Source organism: Mastigoproctus giganteus, chromosome 5 (genome assembly GCF_048544385.1).
Source record: "Mastigoproctus giganteus isolate SK-2022 chromosome 5, ASM4854438v1, whole genome shotgun sequence".
Classification (NCBI taxonomy): domain Eukaryota; kingdom Metazoa; phylum Arthropoda; class Arachnida; order Uropygi; family Thelyphonidae; genus Mastigoproctus; species Mastigoproctus giganteus.
This window is the reverse complement of record NC_143579.1, coordinates 167,525,405-167,552,143: the sequence shown is the minus strand read 5'-3', so window position 1 is coordinate 167,552,143 and position 26,739 is coordinate 167,525,405. Positions and strand designations below refer to the sequence as shown.

Sequence of the window (26,739 nt, the reverse complement as noted above, 5' to 3'; positions counted from 1 at the left end):
GTCGCGTGAACAGCGATCCCGCTGGAAGTCAGCATTTGCGATCCGGTTCCCGAGGCGAAAGGATGTACGAGTATTCAAACGTTGAACTGGCCGACATGCACCTCGAGTATGGAGCTGCGGACTGTAACGGGCGCGCCGCTCTGTGCTTGTACCAAGAACGTTTCCCGCACAGACGTGCTCCTCATCATACGATTTTCGCACGTGTGCACAGAAGGTTACGTGAGACTGGTTGTTTCAGGAGAGATACCATGAATCGAGAGCGAACGACGAGGACGCCAGACAATGAGGAGAATGTCCTACGTCTTGCAGAAGGCAATCCGAGTACGAGTACTCGAGCGATAGGCCAATGATTGGGTATTTCCCAATCCACTGTATGGAGGATACTGTCAACAAACCAAATGAGTTCATACCATCTGCAACGCGTTCAATCATTGGAGCCTGCGGATTATCCACTCCGGAAGACTTTTGCTACTTGGTTTCTTCAACAGAAACAGTTCGCAAATGCTGACTTCCAGCGGGATCGCTGTTCACGAGACCTCCCGTTCAACGTCCTCTACCGCATGACGAAGGCATTTCGGACCCTACAATGCTATGTGATTCCGATTCGTCTTTGTGCCCCCTACACCTCCTGCAAGTTTGTCGCACTGGTAGTGAATCATCCTGTATATACATACGTGCATAAGTTAACATATTTTATATAATTATCAGTTCTAAAGAATTAAAAAGTGGAATAAAAAGAAAACACATTATGCCAAATCCAGTCTATGGCTCCGACCATACTGATAACAAGTGTTCACTCATAGAAAACTTTCTCCTTTCACATGAGCTTACGGTTCTAAATATACCCGGCTCACCTTATACCTTCAGCTCTCTAAATGGCGAATCAAATATAGACATCACTACTACTTCTTACACTGTTTCTTCAAACATTAACGACTGGACAGTAAATAGTAACATTTACTCAAATGACCATCGTGCGATCACCTTCTCCGTGACTTGCTCTGCACAATCATATAAGCTTCCACTACAGGACCTTAGAAGATTTTCTTTGCAACTAATCATGTGGAACCGATTTGATGACTCAATCAACACTGACTTACCAATTGAAACCATAAACTTCATCCATCACTTCACAGCTTCTGAATTAGCTTCGTACGTTAATGAAGCTCTCAGCCCCGCCTGTTATAAAGCAGCCAAAAAGAAAATTCAGTCCTCCCATCCCACTCCATGGTGGAACCGAGAACTTACTTTGCTTCGTCATTAAGTGCATCGGGCTAGGCGTACTTACCAACGACATCGCAGGAGCTGGCCACCTCCTGACGTCGAAAGTCTTAAAACAGAATATTAGGTTGTCAAAAGACAATACGTCAAGGCCATCACCACCTGTAAAATAAAATATTCGCAGAACTTACTTATTTCTACTGGAAATTGGGACCCATGGGGCCTTGTTTATCGCCTTACCAACAGCAAATCCTATTCTCCTGCTGTTTATTATTATTATTATTATTATTATTGCTCTTATATTATTTCTCCCTGATTGGGGCTTCCACCTCGTGACGAGTATTGCTACCAAGTATGCAGGGTGGTTGTTGTTGTTGTTGTCTGGTGCTACTGTTGGTCGAGGAACTCTCTGACTATACTACAGATGTTCAGGTTTGCGACTTTCTGGAGTTCCTTGTAGTTGTTCGCTAGGAGCCCTATTACTGCTAGGCTGTTAGGTAGGGTCTTTGGCACCATGCCTGCGGTTGACGCGATGATCGGAATGGTTGTTACTTGTTGCATATGCCACATCTCTTTGATCTTAGGTTCGTGTACTTCCTAATTTTTTCCTCGTGGGTTTTCTGGACATTGCTAGCGTTGGGCACGGCTATGTCAATCAGATAGGTAGCCTTTTCCATCTTGTCCAAAAGGGTTATGTCCGGTCTGTTGTGCGGGATGGTCTTATCCTCCGTTGATGGTCTTATACTGGCGCGGTGCCAGTACAGCTTGTGGGTTCGGGTCTCTAGTACTGCCTGGGGTTCGTACTTGTAGTATGGTGCACTTTCTTTGGTCAACTGGTATTTCCTCGCTAGCTTCTGATGTATTATCCTGGCTACCTGGTCGTGTCTATGAGTGTACTCAGTCTGGGTGATCACCTTGCACCCTGCGGTGATGTGTTGGATAGTTTCTGAAGCCAGGTGGCATCGTCGACATGTGTCATCTGACATTTCGGGCTCCTTTGCGATGTATTTTCTACGGTTTCTGGTGTTGATTACAGTGTCTTGGATGGCCTGCACGAATCCTTCAGTCGCGGGAAAGAGCGTCCCACTTGTGAGCTATGCATTGGAAGCAATGTTATCGATGTGATCTTGATGGAGGTTATTGTAGTGTCTGCCATGGACTGTCGTCTTTGCCCATCTTTCTAACTTCGTTTATTGTACCGTCTGGGCGGGAGGGGGTCCTCGCTTAGATTGAGTGTGATATACGGCCTGGTGGAGTGGTGCTGTGTTGTTCTCGAAGTAATCCTTCAGGTTAACTATCGCTGTTTTCTGTTGCTCTATCAGTCTATCAGGCCCCTTCCTCCCGCTTTCCGAGCTATTGTTAGTCTCTCCTCTGCTGACTTCGGGTGGTGTTGGCGACTCTTAGTCATCATTGCCCTTGTCTTTCGCATGATATCTTCCAGCTCGGTGTTAGTCCAATCTATGACCCCGAAGGTGTAAGATAGTACTGGAGCTGCATAGGTGTTTATGGCTTTAACTGTGTTCACTCCATTCAATTTTGCTTTCAGCAGGCTTCTGAGTCTCTGATGATATTTTTCGATCATGCACTTCTTGATTTCCTTATGCTCTAACTGCTGAGCCTGCATTATCCCTAGGTATTTGTAGATCTCTCCTTCTGTCATAGCTTCGATCTCTTTACCAGTCAGCAGCTAGTAGTTTCGGCCAACTAATTTTCCCTGGTGCAGTGTGCGGGTCTTGCATTTGTCTATACCAAATTCCATCCTGATGTCCTTGCTGAATTCTTCAGTGATCAGGAGTAGTTGCGGGAGTTGCTTCTCGGTTGCAGCGTAGAGCCTGATGTCATCCAGGTACATCAGGTGGGTGAAGGTGTACAGGTTCTTTCTTCCTTCTTTGAGATTATATCCATACTTCCTGCCATTAAGCATGGTGGATATCGGGTTGAATCCTAGACAGAACCACAGTGGGCTCGGAGCATCTCCCTGAAAGATTCCTCTTCTAATGGGGATTGTCCTGGTTGTGATGTTCTCGACCTTAATGGTGGTACTCCATTTCGCCTTTGTTGCTCCTAGGAAATTTGTCACTATTGGATTGATCCTTATAGATCTTCAGGGTCTCTATTAGCCAGCTATGAGGTACGGAGTCGAAGGCTTTGCGGTAATTGATGTAGGCCGTGTATAGGTTGCGGTGCTTCTTGTAGACTTGTTTCATAACTGCGGCATCTATGGTTAATTGCTCCTTGCATCCTTCCTGCTCTTCGGCCATTATGTTCTGACTCTCTAAGTGGTCTGATATCTTCTTGGTTATGCAGCTGGTCAGGATCTTGTACATCGTTGGGAGGCAGGTGATTGGCCTGTATTTCGCCGGGTTTCTTGTATCTTCGTCTTCGGGCTTCAGATATGTGGCTCCTTCGGTGAGAAACTTCGGGATTGTCTCCTGGTGCCTTATCATTCAACTGAACTGCTCTGCTAGGTGCTTGTGTGTGCAGGTGAGCTTCTTGTACCAGTAGTTGTGGATGTTATCAATTTCTAGGGTTCGCCATTGCGGGTTTTCCTGATCGACTGTTTTACTTCTTCTTCTTCTCGAATCTCGCACTCTCTCATCTCTTGTATGTCATTGGTTTTCTTCCTTTCTACTTCAATCCAGGGTGCTCTGATGTTATGTCTTACTTCACTGCTCCAGATATTGCCTAGAACGCCTTGATCGTCTTCATCTCGGGTGGTCCGTTTCCTGCTTTCTCATCACCCAGTTTCCTCTAGAAGGCTCTTTGGTCCTCATCGAAGATTCGGTTGTTTATTTTTCTCTGGGAGTTCTCTCTGTATCCGCGTAGTCTCTTGCTTAGTGCGAGGAGGTCCTGCTTCAGTGTGTCCAAGTATTCTCCTATTCTCTGATTTCGTGTATGCTGTGGACGGTGTCTCTCTCGAGGATGCTCTTCATCTTTTCACTTAATTTCTTACTTCTATTACCGTGTTGGTACTAGGTCAACTGACTCTTAATTCTTCTATCTTCTGCTGAAGTCTTCTTTCCCAAGCTGGCGGTTTCTTCTGTTTTCGGTTCTTCTGATGCTGGTCCTTCGTTTCTTTTCCATTAATTCTAGTAGCCGCAAAGGCAGCACAGTATACGGCTGAGTGGATAGCCTCCAGCGTTGCACCATTGTTGTGAAGGTAATGTGGCGTTATTTGCCAATTGAGGTGGTCTGTTTCTCTCCACAGGATTTTATTTGACCTCTGCTGGGTTCTTGTGGGGTTCATTCCTTCGATTTCTATTAGGGCCTTCTTCCACTCGTCTCCTATTCTGGATATCATGACTTCGTCTCTTTACACTTCAGCTACACTGGGTTGTATTTCTTCTTGCTGTTCCTCCTCTTGTTTCATGGTATGATGTTCCTCCTCTGGTTCCATATCGACCATATTCTTTGTGCTTTCTAGCTGATCGCTGACATCCTGCTTGATTTTTTCAATATGGCAGGAGCTATTAGGTTCTTCGTGACGATGGTCTTTCTTTGGTTTGCTAATCGCTGTTCAGTGACCTGAATATCCTGGTATCGTTCCAACCACTTGGTATGTAGTCGCGACCTGTATATTGTCATGTCGGTCTCTAGCCTGGTTATTTAATAGTATGCTCGCATGATGTACGTATTCATTTCAATGCTCCACTTCATGCCTTGGCGTTTTCTTCCTTCCTGGGTGGTCACTAGCGCAGTTGTACAGAAAGCACTTCTAGTTGGTGGGGCTGGATGGTCCTGCCTTTCTCTTGTGGTAGCCTTACGGGGGACAGCGCCCCTTGCTCCACTGTCTTGCTCGGGAGACTGTCTCCAACTTTTCGAACCGACCCCCTCTGCCTAAGGCCTGAACGCGAGTGACTTTATCCTGCGCCACACTCGATGCAGTATGAATAATATTTCTCTGCGACATCATCCCTCTATGAGTTTATTTTATTTATTTTAGTTCTCGTGAGTGACACCAGATGGCGCTACTATCTACCTCAGCTGTCACTCCTACCTTGGGGAAGGTAAGTCCAATAGGGTAACTTTCGCCATTTTTTTTTTTTAATCATCATTTTAATATTATGATTATAACGATCTCCCAGCGTAATAGAGCCGCGTTGGCTACCACCAAGGCGGGTTTCGAGCCCAGGTCTGACACAGGCTGTTAGTCCAGTGTCTTAATCACTGGGCCATCCGCCCCATTATTATTATTATTATTATTATTATTATTATTATTAGCCATATAGTGCAAGGAAGTCTGAGGCTTACGCTGCACCAGCCAAAAAAAAAAAAAAAAAAATTGCCAAGTAACCCTGAGAGAGAGAAATAGATTGACAGAAGTAGAAAGGAATCACCAAGAAAGAGAAGAATGATTATTGGTCGGTACCCGCAAACGGCACGAAACTCTCACCTGTAAGGACGCCATCAACAATATCTTGGACAATCTGCTTCCTTCTGATCGCCCTGAAGATGACTTGACTACTCATCAACAAATAAGACAGCTCAATAACTCCTATACTAACCTAACCAGCCAATTACGCTGAGATATTTTTAGGACACAGCTGTCCTAAAAAGCAACAACTCTGGTTGTCCAGGCCTCGACCTTAATGAGGGCATCTTTATCAAACAATTCCACAAGCTACGCCCAACGGTTCTTCCGATTCTATTCAACAAATGTCTGAATGAAAGCACTTTCCCTGTTATCTGGAAGACAGCTCTTCTTAAACTAATTCCTAAACCTTCAAATATCCCAAGTGGCAAGTCCTCCCGTCCTATTGCTCTTTTATCGCATTTGGCAAAACCACTTGAAAGATTGATTGCTATAAGACTTACCGTACTTCTCTCTTCACTAATACCTCTCTTGTATCAGATGATCAATCTGGTTTCCGAAGTGGACGAGGAACTGAAGAAGCAATCGTTGAATTCCTTTCTAACTTCCTATTTAGAGTTACCTCTGCAAATTCTAAATACGTTCTTGCAATTTTTGTTGATTTCTCTGCGGCGATTTATCTGTTAAGGTGGTCTAATTTGTTTGCTCGCTTACGTGTTGCTGAATGTCCTCTTCCTCTCTATAACCTTCTAAGAAGTTTGAAAATCGTACAGTTTCTGTTATTTCTGGATCTAACTCAGTCTCCCGTTTTGTTACTAGACGCTGTCCCCAGGGCTCTGTTCTTGGACCACTCGTCTGAACATAGTTCTTGACGAATGGCTCCTTAAAACTATTTCTTATACTTCCAAATTAGCTTATGCAGATGATCTCACCCTGCTGATTCAAGGCAATTCTCGTGCCTCTCTTGAAGGTACTGCCAATTTATTTATGTCAGATCTCTCTCTCTCTCTCTTTATCTCTCAATGGTCCACCATAAATAAATTATCCACATCCTCCACGAAAACTAAAATGATGCTGGTTAAGGGTTCGCTTAATATTTCACGGCCACCTGTTGTAAAACTTCAAAACAAACCACTTTCCATGGTTTCTTCTCTAAAATTTCTTGGTCTGATCATTGATAGTAAACTTACATTTACTAACCACTTGGAAGATCTCTCAGAGAAAGTCAAAAAACTTACCTTCTCACTTCTGCGTCTCTCTAAACAATCTTGGGATCTTAATTCTCGCTCTCTACGGTTATATTACAAAGCTGTGTTTCTACCAATTTGTTCCTATGGCGCGGCCGCCTGGTTCTGGCATGTTAAGAAGGTTTCAGTCCAGAATAAACTTCATAGCATTCAGCGTAAAATGCATTTAGCAATGTGCAGGGCCTGTAGGCTGCTTCTAGTCCTTCTTTGCAGGTCCTTCACAGTTGTCGCCCCTCGATCTCTTTCTTCTGCACCGAGGCCTGTGCTTCTACGTTAGGCACGCTGTCCCTCTTACCTACCGTGGCATTACTAACGATGTCTGTGGATCCTAAGGCAGAGAAAAGACACTGTTGGAATATTTTGATGCAGAGTTGACAAGACATATGGTCCACTACCTCTAAGGGTCGTGTTCCTTTAAAGTTCATCCATCACGTCACCTTTGCCACGTTAGAGTCCACTCAGAAATGGTTTCATCCCCGTGTGTACACTCTCTACTCATGGCTCCCTTAATGCCAAACTAGCAACTTTCAACCTTACCGAATCACCTCTCTGTTCTTGTGGCGCCGCAGAAGACTGGGAACATATTTTATACCACTGCCATCAATACCTAGATCTTAGACAGAACCTTCTTCCCTCCACTAGTATCACTGTCCCCGGAAATGTATGCGCGGTAGCACAGTGGTATCGTCACCCTCCTCCCCACACCGAGTGGAAAAGGCCCGGGTTCGAATCTCGTTGATGACGCGAGGAACTTTAATCTGCTTTTTTCACTCCGTGATTAGTTGGTCTCAGGCGTAGATAGCAAGACCCCCCCCCCCCAAGAACTGGGGTTTTTCGTCCATCAAAACAGGCAAATCGACTAGAGAACATACGCAATTGACAGACATAATAAATAAACGGGTATATGTAAGAAATTACGGTTGGCCCTAATATAATAATTTGAATTTTTGTCCGCGGAAATGAGCCGGACTTCCTGAGCACCAGAGAAAATTTCCAGTCCCTGCAAGATTTGCTCGTCATGCGTCGATCGCCGGAGACGCCTTCTCACACAACTATGGAATACCTCCTAGCCTTCCTAGTGGAGATTCCTGCTGGCACTAGCCTTTGGCCAGTGCGGGATCAGATATATATACTGTATATTTATATGTCTATAAAGGCACTATATATATATTTCTCCCCCCTCTCTTTTCTTTCTTTTTTCTCTTCTTCTTTTTTTTTTTTATTTGATTTCACTTTTATTTTTATTTATTTACTTATGTATTTTTGCTGGTACCCTGGGTTTGGGCTGCCCGAGAATATATATATATATATATTTTTTTTTTATTATTATTTTGTTCTTTATTTTTATTTATTTATTTTTTTAAATTTATATATATATATATATATATATATTTTTTTTTTTTTAATTTTATTTTTTTTTGCTCTGATATTATGGAAGTAATATTATGTTCACACACACACAGCGAGTGTGTGAACATAATATTACATACATTTCTGGCCTTCTACAGTGCTCTGTAATCATCACAGTGTACAAAAGCGGAGTTGAACTGATGTTCAGGTGCCGTCCTACATAAGATACTATACATGTCTACATGTTAGTTTTGTTAACATTTGGTTAACGAAATAGTGTTTTTTGGTAGCTTTTTTAACGTAGTCCCCCCCTTTTTGTTCTTTTTTTTCTTACTCCCGTATAACACGGTTTCGCGCAACACCACATTTTATAGGAACCCAACTACCGTATTATACGAGGGTTACCTGTATTATCTTTTATAGTTTTTAAATAAAAGCTCTGCCGTGATATTGTTTATTTATTTTCATCATCGCTATCATTAAATTTTCCATTTATTTGTGTTCTAAGTTTTTTTGTCTTTTAAGGCTATCTTTTGCTTCACTAATCCGGATTATCATTTAATCCAGATGACCACTCTCCGCAATTAATCCGGATTAGCGAGGGTTTACTGTAGATGGAGTTACGTTTTACCAAAATATATCAATTTCGCATAATCTAGCCAGTAATGTTTAACATATTGATTTATTTTAACAGATATATGCTAATTGTCTTAATTTTAGCAATCGATTTCTGGTCTCGGTTTTCTTGTGATAACATAATCAGACTTCTGCCTATGGTTCTTAGGTTCAGATTCCGATGCAACAATTTGCAATTTGAAGAGAGCACACTTAGAGCTTTTGGTGAGGAGGCGCTTTGTAGGCTGTGCCGAGGTTTTCCAAGTAGGTTCTCGGTTACAGCAATGGTATATACTCGCAGCAGGAACTAAGATTTCAGTGTTTCGAAAAAGATATGAAAAGTTTTAAAAATATTTTGCTACGGAGGGCAGTATGTGTTTTTGCAAAGATATTATTGTACTTCTGAAAGAACTAGGTGACGTGTATAAGTCAGATGAATGGCGTTTATTCATAGATTCCTCAATTAAGTTTAAAAGCAGTTTTGCTTCCCAATGGCAACGAATTGCCACCAGTTCCTGTGTTTCTTTCAATTGTACTTAAAGGGTCTGTGCGATAGCGCAGTGGTATCGTCACCTTCCTCCCCATACGTGAGGAACTTTAATGGACTTTTTTTCACTCCAAGGCTGAGTTAGTCGGTCTCAGGCGTAGATAGAAAATTTTTTTACCACCAGAAACTGGGGTTTTTTCGTCCAGCAAAACAGGGAAATCGACTAGAGAACACACGCAATTTAAAGCCACAAATATGGGTTTATGTAATGAATTACGGGTGACTCTAATATAATGATAATAATAATGAGTTGGACTTAAAGTCATGAAAGCATGTCTAAGGTTCTACATGCCATAAAATACCAGGATTATTGTTGGAACATATGCAGTGATCTTAAGGTTATCGATTTGCTTGTTCGTTTGCCGAGGGGCAAACGAGGTTTAGCGAGGGGCTTTACAAAATATTGTTGTTTTTTGTGTTTGGGGGACAGCAGTGCAACGGAAAAACATTATGTTGTGCAACATTGTGACAAGCAGGACGAGTTCATAGCAGCACAATGCAATGTAAAATATATTCTTTAGTGCAATCAAACGAGGTTCTTCTTCCACCCCTGCACATAAAACTTGGATTGATGAAAAAGTTCGTGAAAAAGATAAAGAAGGTAACGTATTTGCATACTTGAGAAGCGTATTTCCTAATTTAACATATGACAAACTTAAGGAAGGAATTTTCGTAGGACCCCAAATTGGGAAACTCCTGAAAGACGATGGGTTTTAAACCCAGTTAAAGGAGGTTGAATTGACAGCTTGGTGATCATTTAATGCAGTACTGTACATGGTTTTTGGGTAATACGAAAGAAGAAAACTATGAAATGTTGGTGTCTAATTTTCTCGAGTGCTACAAAATTATGGGCTGTCGAATGTCTGAAAATTCATTTTCTTCATTCCCATCTCGACCTTTTCCTCGAAAATCTGGGAGATGATGAATGATGAAAACAAGGGGAGCGGTTCATCACGATATTTCCACAATGGAAAAGCGGTACCACGGTTTCTGGGATCCTGTAATGATGGGGGATTACTGCTGGTTCCATGTGAGGGAGAGTAAGCAGGAATACAAGAGAAATTCCCATAGTAGCAAACATTTTTAAGAACAATTACAGGTATGCTGTTAGGTATGAAAGAACAGGTATGAATAAACATCATAAATGCTATGATTTATGATGTTTTTCCGAAGTAAAACGAGTTATAGAGAACGTATAATATTTTTACACTTGTATTTCAAACCTCAATTATATGTATGTATATCGTTGTATTTTAACATTAAACATACATCTTTTGATGTAGACGTGATATCGACTTTTCATGGTAATTTTCAGAATTAGCTCGTTTATTTCCTCAAGAATCAGATGTTTTCATTGCGGAGGTATGAAAAAAAAAATTTTTTTTTGTTGCCTAGTGTTAATATTGTTAGTGGCAGTAGTGCTGGCATATGATGCAAGAAAGTATGCTTGTATAGCAACAGCCAAGAAAAAAAAAAACTTTGAAAAACTTATACTTTGAAAATGTCTTTACCGCAAAGAGTTTCATCTATAAGCAGTTGTTGATTTCTGTCCCTGATAACTGCAATAAAGATGACACTTCTCTGGCAGGACTACAAATGATGTGTTGAAGCCTTTGGCTGTTTTTTTAACAGATTGGTCAAGTTGACTCTATAGGATTTACTAGTGATCAATTTTTGACAGTCGATTCTGTCTTTGTTAATTAGCTGAAGTGCAGAGTTGGGGAACAGTTTATCTATTAGTAGGAACCTATTCAATTTAGTGGTTTGGAGCCATCTGTTTCTTGTGTTCTGTTGCAGTGACTGTAGTTGTGATATTTGGAATTTATGCTCCCGTAATCTGAGCAAGAGGAAGAGTCCCATCAGCATTGAGCTTGCTCAACCCATTCAGGGCCTTATACACACCTCAATCAGATTGCCTCGCAGGTGCCTATTCTCCAGATGCTCCAAATCATATAAAAGTCGGAAGGGTGATTAAGGCTAAACTTCTATGGAATGACTTAGACAGGCTTCCAGAATGATTGGCAGTTGTGTTTTGATATTGTCAGATGTAGAATTTTACATTTGGGAAGAGCGGGGGGGGGAGAAGTTGCCCAAGGATGAATTATGCCCTGGGTAAGGTGGAGGTGAAGAGTGTTGATAAGGAAAGGGAGTTGGGGGATATGAGGCAGTTAGGTATGACGGTTGGAATGCTATGTAGCAGGTTGCCGAGAGGGCACAGTGATGATTTTCTGTACCTTTGCATTTAGGGAGAGAGAGCTTATGGTTATACCAGTGACATGGTGAGAATCCCACCACTGAGTCTCACTATGCCATTATACGAGTGCATGGTGAGACTCAGTGTTGGGATTCAGCCGGTTCACACCGGTTCGCGCGAACCTGTTCCCAGAATTTCCCGAGTTCGCCGAACCGGGCCCTAAAAACCGTTTCACACCGAACGCCATTCAAGCTACACTACTTTTGGTCTATATTTGGTTGTTTTTTTCACTTTGAAAACGGGGATTGAGGTGATAGAAAACCGGTTTTTAAAATTTTTGATTCCCACCACTGACTGAGACAGTATTTAGAATATTATGCTAGGGGTATGAGAGGCTGCATCCAGCTTCTTGAGAAGATCCAGGAACGAGCAATTCATCTGATTAGAGTGAGAGAATAGTGACAAAATTGTGGGTTGCAGATCTTGGACACTACGCATCTACAGAAAGATCTAAGGTATGTAAACAAATTGAACGAAAGTAGAATTTCCATATTAAAATGGGTTGTAAAATTGTACGCTGGAAATCCAGCTCATTTAGTCTTCCTCTTATACGTTTAGCGATGGTGACGCTGTTCCAGATAGTAATATTAAGCATCCTTGGGGTTTCTTCTAAGAGGGAGAGAAAAACAGCTATGGAGATGATAAGGTAGGAGGTTTACAGCTATTCGAATGAGCCATCTTAAGATTCATTACTCCAACGTGACATAATGTTTCAGATATATTGGTCCGACTGATACCAAAATCTTTGAAGCATAAAAGAGCAACTAGTGTGATGCATCTCTAGATATATTTTGTGACTAATGTTTTATATTTCGAAAGCCAAAGAGCAGCAAGAGATTTACTTTTGCTTTTCTAAGCTGATATTGAAGGGAAGGTTTCTGTTCCATCAATACCTTTGTCTTATTTTTAAAATTTTAATGTCACAACAGCAAGAGTTTCTTTTAAAATTACATTAAAATTTAAAAATTTTATTCATAAGCTACAAGTCATAAATAAAATTGATTTTATGTCACATGCAGATAGAAGAAAAACTTTTCGATGTTCACTTGAATTAGTTTGTAGTGCAGCGAATAATATCGCAGCTCTCTCACACCGAGTGGAAATGATTGAAAGATACTCTCTATCGACGATAAGAAGAGCTTTTATAGACTAATTCCCCATCTCTCGACGAGTTATTTGATCTCTTTCCTCAGAAATTGGGGTTTTGCTCAGCATGTGGAGACAAGATACACTTTACAGGGTTGTACAGTGAACTCACCGCTGGCATGAGGAAAAACAGCCTCCTCGGCAAAGTCTGTTTTCAGCTTTTTGTAGCATTGTTATTGGTATAGTAGTCGGGAAGTGGGACACAGGATAGATACAACATAAAATAATTTGTGTTTATTATAAGAATGTGGATTAAATAATTAATATAAATAAACAAAAATATTAAGAAAGTAGAAAAGAATAGGAATACAAATAAAAAAACAAAACATATTTTGTTCCTTCGTGCACTTGGCACCTTTGGATCATGACACCTCAAGCAACCGCTCACTCAGCCACTATCTCGAGCTAGTTCTGAGTGTATCAAATTTTGTCTATAGTTTAGGGATCTCATTCCCCCCCATTCCGAAAAATCCATCCGTTAAAGGCCATTTTGAAAAAAATTTCCTTTCTGTGCAGCTGATTAGATTCAACAAAATTTATTATTATTATTATTATGAGCCATATGGTGCAAGGAAGCCTGAGGCTTATGCTGCACCAGCCAAAGAAAACAGTCCCGCATTGCCCTGAGAGAGAGAGAGAGAGAGAGAGAGAGAGAGAGAGAGAGAGAGAGAGAGAGAGAGAGAGAGAGAGAGAGAGGTAGAAGGGAACCACCAAGAAAGCATTATGCTGCATCAAAAATGAGTCACCCTGAGAGAGAGAGAGTGAAGAAGGGAATCACCAAGAAAGAGAAGAATGATGATATCCAGCTCATTTCTGTCATTAGATCAGAAGGCGCTTTAGTACCTCAATACAGTTATAAATAATAATAAAAAAAAGATAGAACTTAATAGATACTTTAATAATTAAATCGTAAAGCTCACCCATATTTTATAAAGACGTATTTTTTCATTTTTCATAATTGCGCTTTCCCAGTGACATTCCTCTTGCAGTTGAGGGACTGTACGGCACATCGAAAATCAAAAAGTTTGGTAGTTGACGTTTTGACATGGTTTCAAAATTCCACCTGCCGGAGAAAATTCGAAGCTCTTTACCGTCTTTTTCGCTTTCTGGTTTAATTCACGGCAAATCTATCCTCAACAGATGAGGAGGTTAAATTCAGAACGGAAGAACAAAAACACCCCACTGCGCTTGCGCATTATTCATTTCCTACGCTAGTCACAAAGATGGAAGCATTATGGGTATGTGTGTTGGAAGCCAAGGAATTGGAATAGGTCCTGAAAGTGCATCGTAATGTGTTTTAGTGAATGGTAACCGAGATAATGAGACATATACACGTTTCGTGAGACTTGTGATATAATGCCACAGTCATGGCTCTTGTAACTATTCAAAGAGCATGTAGTGTAAGCACGACTTCGACATCGGTAAGTAAATATATAAACATCGCTTGAGATTGTTGTAGTATCAAACATACCTTATAAATATATTTATTAATTTTAATTAATAGTAAAGCTGCGCAATGAAATCTCGTTATGAATATTTTAGCGCAAATTATGTAACAAAATGCTGTTTTGAATGGTATCTAAATTACACCTATATATAGCGTTTTGATATATATGTGGAATATTGCGACATTACCCAGGTGTGGCTTGATTACAGTTCAGTAACTTGTTGAATGAGTAACCATTGTGCTAATGGGTAACATGATATTAACAAATGCCAATCGCACTTATTGCAATTGCTTATTCTATTAAAAATGAAAACTATACTTGTGTCACACACTGCTGTTGAATATTAACTGATAGAATACGCTTTTTTTGTTTGTTTGTTTGTTTTCAGCTTGTATAAATGCAAGATTTCAGAATGTAAGGTTTTTTTGATGCCTTGACTATTCCTAACATCCATACATGTGTACATATATCAAAATTACATCTGAATTGCTAGAGTTTTTTATTTTGTTTTTCGAATTTGAATAAAATTTGGGGTCAGTGAATTGTCTCAGTACGTTTCAGTTCTACCTCCATAGTTCTGTTGCAGTAGAATGAATAAATGCCAATTTGCCGCGCATATCAGAAAATAAATAAATATGTAAGGCATATTTATTTTCGTTTTGTATATTTGTTTTGCATATCTGAGAAAAAAAATGGAAGAATCCAAGATGCACAGTTATAAGACCTCAATTTATTTTTAATAAAAACATGGGTAAAACTCCAGAACATGGTGCCCCTTTGAAAATCAAGTGCCTAACCTGCTAGGGTCAGCGTTAGTTAGGGTGTTTATCCCACCCTTGCCGCTGTTTTAAAATCGGGAACTCGTTTTCCTATTTTAAAACAGCTGGAAGAGGGGGAATAAACACCCCAAGACCATGGCAGGCTGAAGGTGCACCATATTCTGGAGTATAGCGAAAACATGTACCAATGAGTTGGATTTAGTGGTGGATTTCACATCCAAAGCTGCATTTAGTATCAGTATTAAAATGGCATCATGATTCAAGGAAGTGAACTTATCCTGCATCTGATTGAGAGAAAGGTAAAAAAAAAAACCACATTTCATCATAATATTCCCATTGTCAAAAATGTGCTCATTAAGTTTTGCCTTGAATATTGCCGAACTTTCAGCCTCAACCATTCGCTTGCAGCCAACTTATTCCAGTGTTCCACAATATGCTGTTGGAAGATTAAGGTTTAGTCTGCTGTTCTTTCCTAAGATTTTACAGTTATGTCTTCTGGTTCTTGTCTCACTCGCTGATAAGAATATATATCCCTTATTTATTTTACTAATCCCCTCAGAAATTTATACACTTAATAAAATCACCCTTAAGGTGTCTAGTTGCTAAGTTCTACAGACCACCCTCTGTCTTCTAAGCCATTCCTCATAAGAATAATGCTTAATCCTCTCCACCAATAATAATACCAGACTTGAATATAGTATTCCAATAGTCTTATAGAGGAGATCATAGTTATAATACTTTGCCCTTTCTGCTGCTTGATTACACTGCTTGTTAAACTTCATGTCTTTCCTTGTTGTCTTTCTTGTTCGATATGCTTTAATTCCTCTTGCCTAATGTTTTGGATTTTCATTTTCCAAGTGCAATACTTTACATTTGGTATTATTAAACTTCAGCAGCTGCCATTTTTCAGCTTATACTTGAAGCCAGTCCAAATGCTTTTGCACCAGTATCACTGAGTTCTGATTGTTAATTGCCCTCCCACTGTTATAGTCATCAGCAAATTTTGACAGCTTCTCCTGTTTTCCCCTTATCAACATTATTTAGGGAAAAAATGAGGTCAGAGCACCAATCCCTTAGGGATTACTGCTGCTCTACTCTATTCTGAAGGATACCGTTTGCGACTAACCCACATTCTTGGGCAACGTACGAGGAATGCACAGGGGCATTATCATGGAGCAGGTGCACACCTGTTGACAGCTTTCCCCATCTTTTTTCCTTTATAGCAGCACACAGCTTTATGAGGAGGTTGGAATAATACTTCTCTCACAGTACAGCCCTTTTGAAGGTAATCTGTTAGCATTACACCATTCAGACCTCAAAACTGATGGCATCACCTTTCCAGCACTTGCACCGTTGCCTTTTTGGGAATGGATTCTGCATGCTTTCATTGTTTGGTATTTGTTTCGGGATCATAGTGACGGATCCATGGTGACTAACCGTGAAAAAAATATCCTCATGCTTTTCCTGTCACATCAACAACATTTCACATGCACGTTGTGCCCTTTCCTTCTTTTGCTAAGCCAACTCAGCATTGTTATGGGCCTTTATGAGAACTTGAAGAACAGGGTGGATACCCTCGGAAGGATTTAAATTGGGAAGCCCATCAAGCTCTCAGCTGCCCACATTAATGCCAGAGTTTGCATTTGATCTCAGGTAACACAGCAGCAATCCCAAGGTAGAATGCACTGGTTCCACAGGAACTAGTTGTTGTTGTTGGTGAGCTATTGTCAGTGGCATGGGAAATATATTGGGCAAAATGGATAGGTGGAACAGGACCAGGGTATGTCTGCCAGGGGACAAAAGATAATATTGTTCTACACGTTGCCACTAATGGCATTAAGAGTAGGAGTCCTGCAGAATTACTTAACAAGTACAGGTCAGTATTGAAAAAAAAGCTGCGAGTTAGGGTTACATTTCCTGATCCTGATTCCCAGTCCTGATTGTATTTCTCCACTTGTTCTCAAAACCTGCACTCCTGAACTTACTCTTGTACTTGCCACCTTTTTTTTTTCTTTCTGCTTGTAAATTTTCTCATATTCAGCCAGTTTCTAAAAAGGATGACAAATCCCTCCCATCCAATTATCATCCCATTGCAATTACTTCTACTTTTTCTAAAGTAATGGAGAAATCAATTAACTGCCAACTCTTAAACTACCTAGAAACCTGTCTGATCAATGTTTGCCAGTATGGATTCCGTCAGTGTCGATCCACTGGTGATATTCTGGCTTATGTTACCCATTTATGGACAAATTCAATGGAAAAGTTTGGTGAAACATAAGCAGTTGCTCTTGACATCTAAAGACTTTTGATCGTGTTTGGCACAAAGGTCTTCTAAACAAGCTTCCATCTTATGGTTTGCCAACTGTTTTTTTGCAATTGGTTATCCAGTTTTCTCTCTGATTGCTCACTGAGGGTAATGGTAGATGGCTCTCTGTCTTCTAACTTCTCCACTAATGCCGGTGTCCCCCAAGGTTCAATTCTTTCCTCCGCTCTTTTCCTCTTGTATATTAATGACCTTCTTCCATTGACTGGAAATCCTATTCATAGTTTTGCTGATGATAGCACATTGCATTCCACTTTCCATTTTGAGAAACCTTGTCCTGCTCAATCAGCTTCAACTTCTCGAAAATCTGCTACCAGTTCCTTAAATGCCGATCTTCAGGTAATTCTCCAGTGGGGCAAAGACAACTTAGTTGATTTCAATCCTTCTAAAATGCAGTCCTATCTTATATCTCACAAAAAGGATTCTTCTGCTCCTATGCTTATCTTTGGTGACACTCCAATTTCTAGGCAAGATGATATATCTATTTTGGGGATTATCCTGACTTTTCTGTATGAGCCATGATACCCTGTGACGAAGTGTTCAAGGTGGATCTTGGCACAACCATTGTTAAATTTACTAAATATCACTAAGTAACTTTTAAAAATATATATATATATTTATAATATTATAAAAATTTAATTTACAAACTATTGCAGGGAAAAGAAGTTATATCAAAATTACTCTTGTTCTATTCCACCTGTCTTTTTGTGCAATATATTTCCTGTTTCCCTGACAACAGAGATACTATTGTAGTTAGGATGGTCCTGCATTTCATCATTAGATGTAGATTCTATTAGCTTATCAACCACAGAAGTCAAGCCCAAGTGGCTTATAATTTTCTCACACTTCTTTCACTCCTTCCTTATGGAATGGGGAGACGTTGGCTTTTCTTCAGTATAGGGAGATAATCCATGAATCCAATGATGATATTATTAAAGTTATTAATGGTCTAATGCACTTACATGTTTCCCTTTACAGTTTAACTGGATGTGTTTTCTGTTCTTAAGGCTTTATACTCAGCCTCAGTACCTTTTCAGATAGGTACTTCTTTGATATCATCATGTCATTTAGTTTACCTCAGCTTCACTAATCCCCCTGGCACTAATGTGGTTTCAACAGCAAAGTTAGTTAGTTTCAAAATACCCATTCAGTTAGACTGCACCACAGCTGGATTTTTGATTAAACCACCACTTTGATCTTGTGAGGGGCCAATGGAATCTACTTTCTGTTTCTTTGCATTAATATATGAGTAGAACTCTTTTTTTTTTTTTTTTTCATTCTTAGCTGTTCAGTGATATTTCATACTCAGTAAATCTAACCCATCAGTGGTTTTATTAATATATATAGTTATCATATAACACAGTCATGGATAGCTTATAACTATCCCATGCTTTTTTCTTTTGCTCACTTGAATCTTTCTTTTGTCATCCATTTAGTTTGTTTTGCATCCTTGTTTTACAGCACTCAACTGGACTCAGTGTTTGTGGTCTCAAGGATGAATCCCTTGCACTTCTCATAATTCAATAGTCTCAAATAGTATATAGTAATAACTCCAGTAGGTATTGGGAACATGATGCAAGGAGGCAAAGCTTATATAACATTGCCCTCAAAAACAACTTAATTTCCCCATTCCTTCCTTAAATTTATTCTGACTACCATCCATTACCTGGAAGTTTATCCCAACAATTGTGATTATACTTAGGTTGAAAACAAATTTTCTGCACATCAATTGTTGCTACTTTACTTTTCATATTTAAATTTATGCTCCCCTTTGTGTTTCATTTATGAAAGAGTAAACACCATCATTTACTTAACCCTTTCAAAGCCTTATAACTTCATTTAGGTCACCATGTAGATGTCTAGTTTCCAGAGACTGCAGTTTAAAGAACCCATCTTTCTTGATAAGAATATCCTTTTGTGCCCCTTCCTAATTTTGTTACTCATTGCTGCACCCTTTCAACAGATAATGTATCCTTCCTAAAATGAGGTTTATAAACTTGTATGCATATTTAACATGTTGTCTAACATTTCATTATACGATATCAATATTAAATGCAGTAACTTCGATTTGACATTTTTCTGTCCAGCTGCTGAGTTTACCTATGTCCTCTTCAATTAGCATACCGTGATTACTACTAACTGCTATGCCCACCTTTGTACCAGCAGCAGAAAACTTACATATGTCTTGAAAAACATGCATCAGTATCTCTAATAAATATTAAAAAGAGTGGGGATCCAACACTTGCGTGCGGAATCCTCTTCATCACATTAGTTCATGAAGAGTGATGACCACTCTGTCTCCTATTACTTAACCATTCCACTATCCGCAGAGATGACTTGTCCCTAATGCCACATTGCTCCAGTTTATGCAACATTTATACATGTGGTACAACGCTTTATTGAAATCTAAGTATATGTAAAAAATTATTCTTTATATCCAGTTCCTTTATAACGACCACATAGGTTCTAGTTCCTTTATAACAACCTCATAATTGATGGGGCATGATCTTTTAACAAATTGTGCTGCGATTCAATAATATTGCAAATGCAATAAGATAGAGTTTACTACCTGTTTATAATTAGACTGCGCTGACAGAAAAGCCCGATAAACCAGGAACTACAAATTGTTTTTATTGTTTTATTGGTAGTGACCTGCAGAAATGTGCTCCTCCGCTTGCGCTATCCTGCCTCATGAAATTTCTGTTCGAACAGAAAATCTTGCGAATACAGCGAATGATAATTTTGATAAGTGTCTCCGACCAATACAATTACAGTAAATGAGAAATATAGCTCTCACGCATTTGAGGTTTTACATTTTTTAAGCTTCATAAATTTGTATGTATTGCTGTACAGATCGCTACATTCAGCTTGGTGCTAGGTTTTACATTCAACTGATGTTACTCGCAAACAAAATCGCGCGAGCCATTGCAAAAATCGCATTATAGTCACACTGTTCCCTAATATATCAATCGCTTTGGAGCAAATTCTTGTTACGAAAATGCGTGTTATAGCAGAACTGACTGTATTTTAGAACTCTACAGTAATGACGCTAGATTCTGGATGCCGTTTTTTCCTGAACAAAACAAAACATGACAGACAGCAATGCTCCACTTACAAAATACAGTCAGAACAATATGCTACAACTAAACCTAAATAATGTTCAGCATCATACAGTTGAACTGCAGAGGACTAAACAGCAATTGTGATGACCTAAGAGATTTACTAGTTCAGTTCAATCCTACAAGAGTATGTTTTCAGGAAACTTTCTTATCATCATAAGCTTCACCAGAATTTACATTTTGCACTATGTATAGAAAAGACAGGACTCAGTCTCCTAACCACGGAGGAATAGCTGTGCTTGTGGAATCAAATATACCCTACCCAGGCACATTCAGTTACAAACTGCTTTAGAAGACACGTCAGCTTATATTTTGATTAGTATATCAGTGACCCTAGTTTCCATATATATTCCACTTTCTCAGCCATTTCCTAATACAGAACTTGATAATCTTATTCTGCAACTCTCATCAATCTGTCTTTTTTATTGACATCGTTGGCCACCCATTATGGGGCTTGTCTACAATGGACATGAGGCAGATTGATTGAAACATTCTTGAATAATAACAACCTTAACTGTATTAAACTCTGCCTCTGAAACAGACTTATCAATCTGCTCACCATCAGTTTTTCCATGTATGACACGGTCAGTGATAAATGATTCTTTAAACCAGCGTTTCCCAAACTGGGGTCCTTAGACTAGTTCCAGAGAGTCCGCAAAATGTTCAGAAGGGGTATCGAATGATATGTATTTATTTTCCTAAAAATATACTGATAGGATCACGATGTGTTTTATAGAACATTTGTTTATTTTTAATATAATTAGTATGTATACAAGTCGCTTCCCTAATAGAGCACGTTCAATCCCCACCACTAGTGCATGTTTACACTTATTTGCGTATGAATCGTTGATGCGGTCAGCTAATAGAAAACAGCTTGCGGAGTTGTTCTGTGACTTAAGACTGAAACGAATCTTTGATATATATATTTTTATATATGTTTATTTTATTTTTTTGTTATTTTTTTAAATTTTTAATTGTATACATATTTCAAATTGTTTATTCTGTGTATCGCAAATTGATGATAAATGAAGTTATTGTATATGCTAACGCACTCACACACACACACACACACACACACACACACACACACACATACATACACACACACACACACACACACACATTAGTTGAGGCATATGATGCAAGAAAGCAAGCTTATACAGCATCAGCCAAAAAAAAAAAAAAAAAACCCCACACCAGTCCCATTTCACCCATCTGGTCACTCCAAATGTTTGTCTAGTTCAGCCTTAAATTTATTTAAGGCTGAACTAAATTTATTAGTTCAGCCTTAAATTTGTTGTGTATCTCTTTAGCTATCAAGGGATACACAACAATGGATGGAATTCTGTTCCGGCAATCAACTACCCGTTGACTAAAGTCAAACTTGTGCACATCTATTCTACAACTCTCTTTCCTCAATTTGAATCTATGCCCCATCAGGTTCTTAGTCTGAGCAAGCAGAAGTATCCCATCAGCATTGAGCCTGCTCAAACAATTCAAGGCCTTATACACTTCAGATAGATCACCTCCCAGGTGCCTAGTCTCCAGATGCTGCAACTTGCAGAACTTAAACCTTTCTTCGTAAGTGCACCCCTGTGTTCCTCTCACCAATCTTGTTGCCCTTCTCTATACTCATTCTAGCAACTCTACATCCTTCCTAAAATGACCTGTATCCAGATAATCACCTCCTCGTCTGCTAGCAAAATTCCTATATATCATTGACAAAACTCCATGACCTGCTCTGGCAACTCGTCTGCACTGCTCAGAGAACTTCACATCTGACTGCACAAGTACCTCCAGGTCTTTTTCATTCTCCACCTCCCTGAGTGTAGTACCACACAGTTGGCATGTTTCTCTTGGGTTACTGCTATCCATGTACAATACTTTGCATGTCAATGTTAAACTTCAGTTGCCACTTCTCAGCCCATCTGCCTAACTTTTTTAGATCCTGTTGTAGTAGCATACTGTGTTTAGTGTTATTAACAACCCTGCCAACCTTTGTATCATCTGCAAACTTGGACATTAATCCTGATATACCTTCATCGATATCATTGATAAATACACAAAACAACAATGGGTCCAGCACCGAACCATGGGGACTCCGCTAATAACATTAGTCCATATAGATTAGTGTCCATTTATTACCACTCTCTGCTGTCTCCAACTCAACCATCCCTTTATCCATTGCAGTAACTTGCCATTAATGCCATTCTGCTCCAATTTGTACAGCAGTCTTCTATGCTCAACAGTATCAAAAGTTTTCCTGAAATCCAAGTATATGATATCAGAATTATTTTAGCATCCAGTTCCTTTGTGACTACATCGTAATATCCAATCAAATTGGTCAGACAAGACTTCCACTTAACAAACCCATGCTGTGTCTGAACTATTGCTGCTGCCTTGTCTAGGATATCCTGTATCACTTCTTTAACCAATGAGTCCATTATTCTCCCCAGAACAGAAGTTAAGCTAGCAGGTCTATAATTATTTGTGTCACCCTTTGAACCCTCCCCCCGCTTTTGTGAATTGGGGATACATTTACACATCTCCAGTCCATGGGGACCTCCCTTGACTCTAAGGATGCTCTCATAATTATGGCTAAAGGTTTGCTTACTTTCCTTGTTGCCTTCTTCATTATAACTCGATAGATTCCATCTGCCCGAGGTGCATTTTTTATTTTTAACTTCAACAATTTCTCCTCCACCTTGCTCTCAGTTATCACAAAATCACTTAGTTCCCTGTTAGAGTTGATAAACTTCTGGCATTCCACTCCTTGAATAACTCCTGATGTGCGAATGTAGATGCAAAATACTCCTTCAGTTTATCAGCTACTTGAGCAGGATCATCAATAGTCGAACCATCTATGTTAAGTGAACCAATGTGATTCATCCCCTTCCTTCTAGAGTTTATATAAGTAAAGTACTATTGCTGTTTTCTTTGCATCCTTTACCAAACATTTCTCGTAATCTGCCTAACCTGCTTTGTGACTTGATTACAGACTAGATTATATCTGTCGTAGGCTTCTGTATCGCCTGATAATTTATATGTATCCCATGCACTTTTCTTCTCTGCCATGAGCGCCATTAATTCATCCGGCATCCATTTAGGCCTGAACCTCGAACAGTATTTCTTAGTTGGTATGAAATGGCTAGTAGCCTCCAAGATTAAGTCCCTGAAGGCTTCTCATTTAGAATTCGCTGTTGATAGTATCATCAGTTGCTCCCTCTCTATAGAATTAAAAACTGTCTGAGACCTCTGTAGTCACCTTTATGAAAATAAAAACCCCCTTTACCCTTGATCGTAGTTACATCTTTAAGTAAATCTCACATCAGTACACTGTGATTGCTATCACCTAGTCGTTCCTTTATCTGCAAATTCCTAATGCATTTAGCATTTGCATTAGCAGAGGCATTTGATGCAAGAAAGCAAGCTTATGCAGCATCAGCCAAAAAAAAAAAAAAAAAAAAAAAAACCACTTCCACTTCACCCCTCTGTTCATTCAAAATACCTGTCCAGCTGAGCCTTAAACTTATTTAGGCTATCAACCTCCACGACAAGGGATGGAAGTCTGTTCCACCAACCAACCACCCGCTGGCTAAAGGCAAATTTCCGCACGTCTATCCTACATCTGTCTTTCCTCAATTCGAATTTATGCCCTCTCAGGTGATTATTCTGAGCTAGAGGAAGAATCCCATCAGCATTGACCATTCAAGGCTTTATACACCTCTATCAGATCACCTCGCTGGTGCCTAGTCTCCAGACACTGTAATTTGCAAAACTTAAGCCTTTCTTCGTAAGAGCACCCCTTTGTTCCATTCACTAATCTTGTTGCCCTTCTCTGTACTCGTTCCAGCAGCTCTACATCCTTCTTGAATGCCGACCGGGCTAGCCAGGTGGGTAAAGTGCCTGCCTGGCAACCCAAAGGTCGCGGGTTCGAATCCCGCCTCGGGCTTGGATCAAAAGTACTGCAAAAAACTTGTGAGGTGCACTATGGCCACAGAGGCCGATGCGCCAACCACTACCAAAAAAAAAAAAAAAAAAAATCCTTCTTGAAATGAGGCCTCCAGACCTGTAAACAGTACTCTAGGTGTGGCCTGACCATTGCCTTATACAAGGGAATAATCACCTCCTTATCCCTGCTGGAAAAATTCCTGTATATCATTGACAATACTCCATGAGCTACTCTTGCAGCCCGTCTGCACTGCTCAGAGAACTTCATATCTGCCTGCACAACCACCCCCAAGTCCCTTTCATTCTCTACCACTGTCAGTGTAGTACCACAGAGTTGATACGTTGCTCTGGGGTTGCTGTTTCCCATGTGTAGTACTTTACATTTGTCAATGTTAAACTTCATTTGCCACCCCTCAGCCCATCTGCTCAACCTTTCCAGATCCTGTTGCAGCAGCATAGTGTCAGTAGTGTCCTTGACAACCCTGCCAACCTTTGTATCGTCTGCAAACTTGGACATTAAGCTTGATATACCATCATCAATATCATTTATAAATACAGAAAACAATAATGGACCCAACACTGAGCCCCGAGGGACTCCACTAATAACATTAGTCCACGATGAGCAGTGTCCATTGATTACCACTCTCTGTCTTCTCCCCCTCAACCACCCCTTTATCCATAGCAGCAATTTGCCTCCAATGTCACACTGCTCCAATTTGTGTAGCAGTCTTCCATGTGCAACAGTATCAAAAGCCATTCTAAGATCCAAGTATATAATATCAAAGCTATTCCCTGCATCCAGTTCTTTTGTGACTGCATCATAGTATCCAATCAAATTGGTCAGGCAAGACTTCCCCTTAACAAAACCATGCTGTGTCCGAGCTATAACTGAAGTCTTGTCTAAATGATCCTGCAGTGCTTCTTTAACCAGTGCTTCCATTAATTTTCCTGGAACAGAAGTTAAGCTCACAGGTCTATAATTACTTGTGTCAGCCTTTGATCCTCCTTTGTGAATTGGGGTCACATTTGCACATTTCCAGTCTATGGGTACCTCCCCTGAGTCCAAGGAAGCTCTCGTAATTATGGCTAAGGGTTTGCTTACTTCCTTTGCTGCCTCCTTTAATATAACTGGATAGATCCCATCCACCCCGGGTGCCTTTCTTGTGTTTATCTTCAACAATTTCTCCTCCACTTTACTCCCAGTTATTTCAAGATTCTGTAGCTTACTGCTAGAGTTGAATACACCTCTGGCATTCCCCCTCACTGAATAACTCCTCATGTGTGAATGTCGATGCAAAATATTCATTTAGTTTGTTAGCTACCTGAGCAGGATTGTCAACAGTTGACCCATCAATGTCAAGTGGACCAATCTGATTCATCCCCTTCCTTCTAGAGTTTACATAAGTAAAGAACTCTTTGCTGTTTTTCTTTGCATCCCTTGCCAAGGATTTCTTGTAATCTGCCTTCGCCTGCCTAACCTCCTTTGTAACTTGGTTGCATATCAATTTGTATCTATCATAGGCTTCTGTGTCATGTGTTAATTTGTAATGCATCTGTCATCACTGCTGATAATCAGACCAAGGGTACTGATCTCTGGGTATTGAACTAGAGGGTATTGAACTCCCTCTGGTTGCCCATCGAACATGTTGCTGTAGAAAACAATCCTCCAAGAAATCCACAAAAGTCTTGCTAGCTTGTGACTGACCAACCTACAATTTCCAGTCAATATCTGGAAGGTTAAAATCCCCCATTAGAAGACATTCTGATTTACTGGCCCATTCTATTTCTCTGCACAACTGTTCATTGTACTCATCAGCGTCATTAGGCCTATAACATACTCCTACTCTCATTTTCCCTTTCCCAGTGTTTATGTCACATTAAAGAGACTGAACATTGCATTGTCCACCCGTGTCAACTGGATGCACTTCCTTAGATTTTGTGTTTCTTAACTAACAGCATAACCCCTCCTCATTTCCTACCCTGTCTGTCCTTTCTGTACACATTATACTCCCCAAATTCCAATTGTGCTCTGCACTGCTTATATCTGTGTGACACCATGTCTCTGATAGCCCAACAGTATCTGCCTTTGATATCTTGATCAGCTCTTCAAATTCATCAATTTTATTTACTATACTTCTAGCATTAGTGTACATGGAAGTATACATTCACTTGTTCTTACTCTTAGTTATTCTAACACAGCCCGTGTATTTACTTGTTCCATGATGACTCCCATCAGCTCTTGAAATCCCCAGCAACTTGTTCTCTAGGCTGCTGCTCATTACAATAATATATATAGGGGTTCCCAAATTTTTTTTGATTTTTGAAGGGTTCTGTAGATCTCAGTAGTTTGGGAGCCGCTGCTCTAAACAGTGATCATTTTCCAATCATTTGCTTGTTACTAACATGGGTAACTCCAACTCTCGAGCA

The 26,739-nt window shown here is 39.9% G+C and overlaps 1 protein-coding gene across 2 annotated transcripts in view; it reads left to right on the top strand.

Annotated features, from left to right (window-relative positions):
- Positions 1–13,913: 13,913 nt before the first annotated feature.
- The window catches only part of LOC150085821 (uncharacterized), a 354,492-nt gene continuing 341,666 nt past the window's right edge, over positions 13,914–26,739 (top strand). For both annotated transcript variants that reach the window (XM_090374264.1, XM_090374263.1), the window contains exon 1: positions 13,914–14,113. In XM_090374264.1, coding sequence (XP_090230390.1) covers positions 14,060–14,113 — 54 coding nt within the window. In that variant the 5' untranslated portion in view covers positions 13,914–14,059. The remainder of the gene's footprint in view (positions 14,114–26,739) is intronic.